Source organism: Rhynchophorus ferrugineus, unplaced genomic scaffold, assembly GCF_030347505.1.
Source record: "Rhynchophorus ferrugineus isolate W39M unplaced genomic scaffold, kcgeb_rfMv2 rfM8, whole genome shotgun sequence".
NCBI lineage: Eukaryota > Metazoa > Arthropoda > Insecta > Coleoptera > Curculionidae > Rhynchophorus > Rhynchophorus ferrugineus.
Genome location: NW_027472587.1, coordinates 27,147,108 through 27,157,976, shown reverse-complemented (window position 1 = coordinate 27,157,976; position 10,869 = coordinate 27,147,108). Strand labels below are relative to the sequence as shown.

Sequence of the window (10,869 nt, the reverse complement as noted above, 5' to 3'; positions counted from 1 at the left end):
CCTGGGAACGAGATGTTTCAAAATCGGGGCAAATAATTAACGATCGCAGAAATCGCCTCACAAGAGAAAAGTTGAACATGATGTTGAACAGTAATTTTAAAATATTTCCGTTCAATAATAAATAAAACTTTTATGTAAAAAGGGTCTGGTAGTTATTGTACGATCATTTTTATTTTCATCCTGGATTAGATTTTTCAATGATTAGGTATATGTTTACAATTTATTTAGAAGTTATGGTTATTGAAAATCTTTAGTTTTTAGGTTTTATTTAAGTTGTATTGTACCATTTATATTTATTATGCTATGCTATTTAAAAATAGCAATTAATATATTAACACAGGATAAAACATTTGTGGTGTTATTATTCCATTCCTTTTTACACATCCACAGAACATTTAGTATAAAAGTAATCCTATTTCCTTTAAAATTATATTAGTTATTACATGATAATAGAAATTAGTATTTCTTTTTTAAAGTTATCAGGTGAATGAATATATACATCTCTGTCTAGCTTATACTACCATTGGAGAATATAAAGACATTTAAAATTAACTGCTCCAAGCATTTATCTCCGTCCTTTCCTATCTCATATTTTATACAGACAGAAAAAACAGTCGAACGGTCGTGCATTTGACTGAAAATAGTAATTACTATTTTCAGTCACTATTTTATTGGTTATTGACTGTTTCGACTGTTTTGTGACTATCGATTGTTTCAACTGTTTTCAGTCGATATTTCCCAATGCTAGTATTAATCTAAATTGCGTGTATGTAGTAGAATATAAAATACCTCTAGCAGATAGGTTAAATAAGGTTTTGGTTTATTTTTTTAGTTATTACAATGATTATTCTGTACATATTTTATTAAACAAAACTTTTTTTGTGTGTTAATAACCTAAGTTTGATAAATTTTTAATTTTTAATGAGTTTTTTATTTATTTTTTGAAGTGGGTAAATATTTTTATTACATACTTTAAATAACCCTATTATTATCAAGAACTGACGAACTTGTGCGCATGCAGTGATGATCCTCCAGAATTAGACTGTTTTCTGGCGTGTGTGAACATTGATAGTAATATAATATTTTGCTGTCTTAGGATAGGGAGTAAATAAAACTCGTATGATATACTGTTTTTAAGTTCTCATTTCATTTCACAATTTTACATCGTTCTTAGTATCGTACAATATACAACAGCGTGTTCGAAAATGAAGAATGATGAAAGGGACCGTTCTATCCTAGTAACACTATAACTACAATAGTTATTTAAAAATTTGATAAATTCAAAAAGTTCAAACATCGAACATTGGTTGACGAGGAACAAAAAACTCGATCTTCAAATATACATTATTAGTCCAGCAATATTGTATAGTGGTTTAAATATCATTTTATCTATTCGTATATAGAACACAAATTGTACTGTATTTTGAATAAATTTGTTTTTTTTCAAGCTTATCAAATTTCAAGATCCAAAACTGGTTAAATAGTGAACCGAACGAAGAAAGGAGAACAAAATGGCGATAGCTTTTAATATTATTCAACAAATTTAACATTTATTATTGTATCTTCTAACAATTTTTGTTATACTTTCCTATGCCGAATTCCATATTATATTTATTCTTTTTAATTATCATTATTATAATATAAAAAGCAATTTGTTTATTAAATAATTTATCTTTTAGATAGATCATGAGATATGTAAGGTGATAGAATGAGATATTTGCCGAGAAGAATGTTCTCTTGCATATGATTGCTAAACAAATAGGCTACGAAAATTCATTTAGGATATGATGGTGAAGGAATAGATGTTGTTCAGTTCATTTAGAAAGAAGCTTTCGTTATGTCGTCGCCTTCGAGATTTTGCTAGTATACGGATTGTTCTAGAAGTTTCCTTCAATATTTGTCCCACGATTTGGTCGACATTGAATTTACTGTGTTACTTACTATTTACACATACTTAAAAAATATACCTATCATTTGAATGGAGAATGACTCTTTGAACTTGCCGTTTATTATTGATTTGATCTCTTCTGGAAATTGGTATTCGTTATAATTTCACATGTAAATCAAGAATTTAGGCCTTTTCATGCCAATGATTACCCTTCCACTGGTTTAAACAATGGCGGTGTGTTTTTTGAATGGTTAAAGAGATCCTCATCAAACATAAACAGACCCTAGTAGAGTTTATGTAATTTCTGCTGTGCCATATCCTATGCAACAAAATATTTACATAATGTCTTCTGAAATATCCTAAGTACTGTTTTGTTTTAGAACTACTTTTAAGTGTTACCTCCATACTCTTACATTACATATCGTTTGTATTGTGCTTATGTTATGTATATTGGTTTCTCTTATCTCTAAGACATAAATCAATACGTTTCGGTTTTCGCCTGTTTCCAAAGAGTATTCAGCTAACGAATGATGGAGACTACCGAATAGACAGTAGGGGAATGTTTCGGGCGAGCTGGTTTTAATTGCTTCGTAACAAATCTTGATTAGGATTGGCGAGATAGGTCTATTCGGACGTCGAAATACGGGTATTTAATTGAATAACCGGTAATTTTGGTTGTTCTATGCCCATATGGTTTCGAAATGACTTTACAGATATCGATATCCCAACGAAAAATAATTTATATCTATAACAAATTGATCAACGATGATTACGCGTTTTCTTTTATCATCGTAAGTCTTCAATCTTAATTTTTCAATTATTTCTTAAAAAAATTTAAAAAATTGAACAGTTTTATTAGTAACAAATTAGTATATTTTATATAAAAGTATCTGATAATTGAATATAGTTATTTAGTTCGATTTCTTTCTGATATTAACGATGGAGTCTCTAAAATTATTTTGGCAATATTGTAGTATATTAAGTGGTCAAAAACACATAAAATCAATCAGCATTTAGTTACAATATCGAACCAAAACACCTAAATAATTAAATGTTCTTAAGAAATTATTCAGCTTCTAAAGAAATTATTGAGAATAGTTCAAAATATTCTTCGATTGTAATATTTCTTATTACAATAAAATTGTTTCATTATATACGTTCTTTAATTATTAAAGCATTAGTTGAATTTTCTTTACCATATTCTTTATTGAACATTAGATAAATTATATTGTTATTGTTAATATATATATTTTCTGATTGCCATATGGGTTATACCATTTATTCCTAAGGAAAAATATGTTTTTGTCATATTTTCGTAATTTCTTAAAATTATTTAAATTCGTTTCTTAAATTTTCCTCAATTATTTAACATTTGTGTTGCTTTCTTTTAGACACTTTCCTCTAAATAAAAATATTTGTTATTAAAATTAACATCCATTATTGATGGAAAAGTATCAAAATGAAGTGAGAATGTATTTTACAATATTTAATGTATTTGAAATTAATTGAAATTGAAATTAACAAGTTGTTTTTTGTTAGTATTTTGGTTGATATTATATGAGTTAAATTATAAAAATTATTTGTGAATTTCAGACGTATTTATCATACTCTTTAAGCACGTAAATAAAAGTATTAACAAATGTTGTAAACTGTTAATTTTGTTGGTAGTTAGACAAAAATTCCTCACAATTCTGTAAGTCAATTTACTCTTGGTGCAGCTTTATCTACTTATTTATGCAAAGAAGATCGGTTACGTTCTTATTATATTTTTTTGATCAGATAATAGTCTGATGAACGATGAATGTAAGACGTTAGATATCTGTGAACTGGGTGGTAAAATTTAGGGTTATTCTATTAAATATCAACACAAGAACAAAGACCATGCTGCAACTTGTAACGTTTCTCCTAATCATACTCATAAATGGCAGTGTTGCTCAATGCTACAATGCTATATGAAATGAATGGATAATTGTACAACATTATTTGATAAAAGGCATTTTGAAAACTTATTACCTTACAAGTAAATCAGCACCGATGATGGCGACCATGATTCATGAAACATTGATGAACGAACTCGCATTTAAACAGCGTTACTTAAAAGTAAAAATCCACAAGGAACGTATTCTCAATTAATCAAAACGAATAACAGCTTCGCAAAGACAATACTTATTTATCACAATAAAATATTTATCGTTCTTCAGCTTTCTAAAGTGTTTTATTATATTACGAAGAGTTGTAAATAGATTTTAGTCGTCGAATAGGTCAGATATTAACAGCATTCCACTCTAAGTGGTGTTACATCATCGTACTGTGGCCAGAACCCTTTAGATATCAAGTTTAAAAGGTGGTCAGATAAAAAGTGCCATGAAAGTGCGTTTGTGTAAGATATTTTTATCGCGGTTTGTCCCAGATCTAACCAGAGAAAAGAAAAGTTGCTGGTGATTATGGTTTGTGGTATGAGTGTTGAGGGGATTATTATATTGTTATTTTCTAGGGACATCCCCAGTTTACTGTACTTATATTATTTATAATTTAAATTTTGTTTGTCAGAATTACTAATACGAACCCCTTTTAATATTTATTTTTTACATGTAATTTCTTATTGTTGATATTTATCTGTAATTTTAATGACCAGTATCTTTAAAACAAATTAGCATAATTGAATAACAGCATTTTTCTAAGTCTTGTATATTGTTAACTGTTTTTTTTAATACATTTTAAAATAACTTTATACTTTTTTACAAAGATTCATAAATCTTTTAGTTATATAAACTGCAAACTAGAGATATTCTCACACATTAACCTAGTGCTTTATTGTATTAGGACAAGTTGATGTTGTGAAAATGTGATAGGATAGAGAGATGATGATTATTTTACTACCAGAAACATTCACGATTCTATAGAATATCTTTGTGAATTTAGTGTAAATTGTTACCAACTGAACCATACTTAATACAAGCTTGATTAGAAATATTCAAGTTGATTTGCTTTTTAACGTTAATAGTGTTCTGCTGTTTCAACCACTTTATATATTTTATACTTTTATGTTCGACAGAGATAAAGTAATATATTGTCTTTGGATTAATATTGAATACATCGAAATCATATTTATTATTTATTTTATACATGAATTTGCATGGGACAAAATCAGTGAAAGAGGTGATGACTCAACACCGAACACCTTTGCTGTCGAAAACACAGCTAGTTTCTATCCCATGCGAAATATTTACTTATTCACTCGCACACTCACGCATTCTTGCTTTCTGTCTCGTTCTCTCTCGCTTGCATGGTTTCTATTTATAAGGGGAATACAAATACGGTCTGTTTTTTCGAAATAATCGAAAAATCTATGCCTCATTCCTACATTGATTTATTGTCACAACTAACTAATGAGTTCCTCCAAGTAGACACGTTTGTCCGTGAATATTTGTCAAAGTATATCAATTATTTTCATTAAATTTATGTTTTCATGATGAAAACAGCTTACGTTTCGGTCAGATAAGTTTGGGAAATATTTACGAAGGAACCTGTGCTACTTGCGTCAGGATTTCTCATATCTCCCTAAGTGTTCTTCTTTAACTAATACACGTTGTCTATTTAAATGATTAATTAGAAATTAGCTCTACTTAGGCAGTGAATCAGAAAACAATCGCCGGTCAGCCTGGATAGTCATCAAATGCGCGTGTTTATTGCTCTAGTTTCAAGCCTCTTGGACTTGCGTGTACGCGTATCATGACTTGATGTCGGCCTCTTTGGTATCAGGATAGAATTCTTCGTCGAGTAGTGGGATCGGTGGGACGTCCTCCTCTTCTATTTCTTGCATTAACAGTATGCTGGACTCAGCCTAAAAGAAGAAAAAATTGCAGGTTCGCATATCCCTAGAAATACTTCTTCAACAGCGCATAGAACAGTTTGGCTATAAAGGTAGTTTCATTCATTTGCCCAATGAAGAGTTATAACGTTTTGAAAATAGAAACTCCAGAAAGTCATTCGTCATATTTTGCTCTTTTACATACATAATGTATGTAAACACATATAACATTTTGGTATATGCAAGAACAATCTTGATACTTATACTTGATTTAAACATATATTATATCATATATATTGATATTACAGGATTAAACCTGAATATAAAGAAAAAATTGATAGAAATTTACAAAAAAAATGTACACAGGTAATAACGGATGATGCAAATAAGATTAACAACTTTTGACTATGTGAACGAATGATGATATTTATATGCAGAATATTCTATGGAGGTCTACTTTTAAAACTCACTATAGTATAACTTTACACTACTAGCCATATGTTCTATAAAATTAAGCCGAAAGTTAATTACAAAAAGCCGAAATTACTTTTTCCCAAATATAAGAATAAACCCTATTACTTTTTGCGTAGACACATTATAGTTAATATTGAAATAGATTAAGTGTTGCGTAATTTATGATCAACATCATATGTGAAACTATTAAGACCATTACATATAGTCAATTCAAAATAAAAGTGAACTCACGTCATCAAAATGTATTACCTGCTGCGATTTGTAAATTCGATTTAGAATCAGACAATGTTTTAATTCTTATTTTATTCTAGTTAAAAAGAGACAGAAGAGACTGTCTGGTAAATTCGAACATGTAATCGATCTAGCCTGACAAATCAAGATCAGCTTGATGTTACCTCTATCAGAGATCAAATATACGAAATGTGTAAAAAGAGTGAGTAATTTTTTTCAAAATAAAGATAATTTAATACAATTTTTTAGAGGAAGCTGTTATTCTGAAAAGTATTCTTAGAAATCTTAGAGATATTAAGGTCTTCGAGGGATGTAGAACATCTTTTCGTGCAGTGTTAGGTAATATAGGACGTAGATGGTGTAAAGGTAACCCATGAAGAGGCTTAATGGTATTTCCAGACGTTGCTTTTAAAAGAATACTATGTTTGAAAGCATATAATCGAGTAAGACTATTGTGTATTTCAATTTGTATATTGGATATTTCAGAATTAGAATAACAATTGATTAGGTTTCATTAGTCATAACGTTTACTAGTAATTAATTGCAGATATATTGTTCTTTATGCTGGAAATAGGAATGGTTAATAACACCAACGGTTTGGCTGAACTTGATGAAGAAGAAGTTGAAAAATGATGGAATTATGAACAAATGTTGGATATACGTGAAATTAACCGCTTAGTCATTCATTTGAATGAAACTTTCTGAATATGAGATTATGAATATATGCTGACAATTCTCAAAAAATGGTGTTGAGGGTGGAAAGAATTAAAGGTCAGGACCTAATTAATACACGATAACTGTAGGGAATATTATTGTAGAGTGTGAACGATTTCACACTTCAAGCACAGATACGTGTGTAATTGTTCAGAATATACAAGAATATTTGGTTAAAATGTGTGAAGAGAGAAAAAATACCAACCATTTTGCAGATATGGCAAATCCATTAGGGATACTACAGTGATGCTCTCTAATGAAAGTAAAATATATTACTTGAATTGTTAATTAGATGGATTAGGTCTCCAGGGGATATCACTACATAAAAAAACGCACCCCAAAACTCAAACTCTTAGGTAGAATAGAGTTCAATGTAAATAAAATGAAAAACATAATCCTAACCTACAAACTATTATAACTATATAACTAATTGTAGTTTTAAATTCTTCGATAATATATGTACTATAATGTTAAAATATATTTGATAACAGTGCTTTTGTTTAATTATTTTATTTAGATTAAAATTTTGTTGTATGTCAAAGTGAAAAAGAACTAAAACTCATAGTCAATTTAAATGACGCGAGTTCATTGTTTTATTGAACGGACTATATGTTACATTATACCATTGCTACGGCACTAATTATTCGAAGAAATTCATGTAAAAATCTGATTTAGAGAATGCTGAAATATATATATATATATATATATATATATATATATATATATATATATATATATATATATATATAACAAGATATTTAATCATTTATATCATTAAAACAATCGGTTAGATATTAGGTTAAATATTGTAAGAATAATATGTATACCATACCTCTTGTTTTAGCATATCCAGTAGTCTACGTTTGTCCATTTGAAGATTTTCAGCTTCTTCGGCTTTGCGGGCGTTACGAATACCCGTCATTTCCAAAAGAGCCAAATGGGCATCCTTTTCACTAATAGCTGCTTCTAAAGCTTCACGTCTTAAACATAAAACAGTAATAAATAATACAAGGAATAAAAGTTGCCTATAAAAGTAAAGTGTGCCTTACTTCATATGGATTAATTCCTGGAGGTTCTTCTTTCTTTCCGCTACTAGCTTGGCCAGTTTCTCCTCCAGATGGGAGGTTCGTCTGACATAGGGGTTACAATTATGACACCGTAAAGCTTGAGCTGACTGCAGTGAAAGTAACCGCTGTTCTAGTTTCCCTACCTTAATTAAAATCGGTATTTATTAATCATACAGTTCTATTATATTTGTAATACGCTTTTGAAAATGAGAACAATTCATTGTACTTGAAATATAAATTATTTTTGAGGTATTTGAAATAGATGGAGTATTGAATGATATAATCCATCGCAGTTTGCTAACTATTAGTACCAGCTATGATAGTACGAGGTGTACCGGAAAGTCATTACCGGTATTTCTAACAGATATCGCTAGGCTAATTATGCCATACTATGATTTAACACATATGTCATCTTAATCTACTGGAATCTAGCTTCAAAGCTATACCTGTTATATTTTGCGAAAATAACTACGTCACCGATTTAACATTAAATGTGGCCTAAGAAAAGTTTAGCGACCGATTAGGAGCAACGGAAATATCCAAATGATGGGAAAATAGGTGCCACATCAATTGAATGACATGAATAAAAGAGAAAATCGAAAAATCGTCTCTAAAATTTTACTTCAAAGGTATGATCGAAATAAAAATAAAAATAAATAAATAAAAATAAAAATATCAGCGAAATATATTTACGAAAGTATCTGTTAAACAGCGAAATATATTTACCTATCACAACTTTTATATATTAATTGGTTTTTATTATCTACATAAAATAATTGCTTTACATTTAGTATTACTAAGTTATTCAGTGTATAAAGATCCAAATCCATTATTAGGAGTAACGGAAATATGGTAACAAATTACCTTTTGGATATTTAGTAGTTTTGTTGTTAATTTGAAGAAATCTGCTGCTAAACCTCATTAAAAGTGGTGATTTGAATTTTTAAAGTAAATAATGAGAAAGAATGATCTGTAGCTTCAAAAAGTTCGAGGACAATGATTGAAAGACTTATTGGACAAAAATCCAAACTCTCAAAATGACCTTCAGGAAATCAGTTTATGATTCGACTATTTCTAAATATTTATAAGCGATAGTAATAGAGGGAAAATTATTATCACACAAAATAAATGAAAACGTCAATTCTCATCATTTTAACACAGTAGTTTCATTAATGAAGGCACTAAGGAAGGGTTTTCTGTGGCGTGTTGTGAATGGCGATGAAAAGTGGATCTCTTAAGACAATTCAGAGACCTTATATTGACCTCGAATAGGAATATTCAGGGCCATAAAGCCTTGAATAGAAGAAATCGAACGACATATTAATATAAAAAAACACCATAGAAATAGCTAGTTACTGGCGCCAAAGTCATCCTTTTGTAGTTTTCAAGGATATACTGTTACAATTCAAATCGCTGTCAAAACAAGGTTCTTCAATTGATTACCAATGCCTATAGCTATGTAATTAATGAAGAACTGCACGATGACCTGGAAATCAAATGTATTTGCGAAGTTATCCAAGATTTCGCCTTCAAACACGAAATAACGTAGAAGGAATACAACAGCTGGAGAGCGCGCAGGATGTCAGGAGATTGAAGCGAACAAAACCATACGAATTTATATAAAGTGTATACATTTAGTGTAAACTATAGCTATAAGTTAATAATTAATAAATAATTATAATTTTATAATTGAGGAATATATACTGATGTATTTTCTCGCACTCGCACAAGCAAAACTTGTGAATTAATCCAAGTACATAGGAAAAGTAGTAATAAATTAATTGTAAATTAAGATTGTACTAAGCGTATCTAATAAGGATGTTATATAAAAAAAAACAATTCAAATGGCAAGTTCTATCGTATTCGACGTACTCTCTAGCGCCATATATCCAGATCGATGTAGTTACAGACGTGCTGAAGAACTGCGAAAGCGGATCACAACTAAACTAATTTAGATTTTTCGACACGGTATAGCCATGTTTTCAGAAACATGGGAAATATTAAATAATGATGGAAAATATTTTAATGAATTTATAATTGTATCAATTTTAAAAAAAGCGTTTTTAAAGTCAGAGTAAAGATATGATCAAAATACATGCAAGTACCCAAAATAATTTATTAGCAAGGATCTGAATTAAAACTGATGGTTAAACACCACAAATAAGTCCAAAAATAGTTTCAAGAAACTGTAACGTTGAGTAAGATAGTCAACACCATAAATATATTAAAAGATTTTTGTTTCCAAGTGGCTGCCGCATTTGGTCCCATTGAATTAAAAATAAGAACTCATCAAAATGGTATTATGAATTACAGAGTTCATTCCAATTCACATTCCAAGTAATATTTGCTATGTTGATTACGTAGCCGTTTACCAAATTGAATTATTTCTTATAGTTTCCGAGATATAGCCTATCGCAATTTTACATTTTAAGTCGTGTTTTTCCATATAGGCCAAAATTGTAAAATGGTCTTATGAATTACGGATTTCGTTCCAATTCACATTCCAAGTAACATTCGGCATGTTAATTACGTAGTGGTTTGCCAAATTAAATTATATCTTATAGTTTTCTAGATATAGCCTATCACAATTTTACATTTTAGGTCCTGTTTCTCCATATAGGCCAAAATTTTAAAATGGTCTTATGAATTACGGATTTCGTTCCAACTCATATTCCAAGTAACAT

General features: G+C 29.5%; 1 protein-coding gene across 2 annotated transcripts in view; it reads right to left on the bottom strand.

Moving 5' to 3' along the window:
• Positions 1-1,125: 1,125 nt before the first annotated feature.
• Positions 1,126-10,869, bottom strand: part of brp (ELKS/RAB6-interacting/CAST family member bruchpilot) — a 272,388-nt gene continuing 262,644 nt past the window's right edge. For both annotated transcript variants that reach the window (XM_076411147.1, XM_076411148.1), the window contains 3 exons: positions 8,168-8,328; positions 7,951-8,098; positions 1,126-5,732 (listed from right to left, as the gene is read on the bottom strand). In XM_076411147.1, the coding sequence (XP_076267262.1) occupies positions 5,619-5,732; positions 7,951-8,098; positions 8,168-8,328 (423 nt within the window). In that variant the 3' untranslated portion in view covers positions 1,126-5,618. The remainder of the gene's footprint in view (positions 5,733-7,950; positions 8,099-8,167; positions 8,329-10,869) is intronic.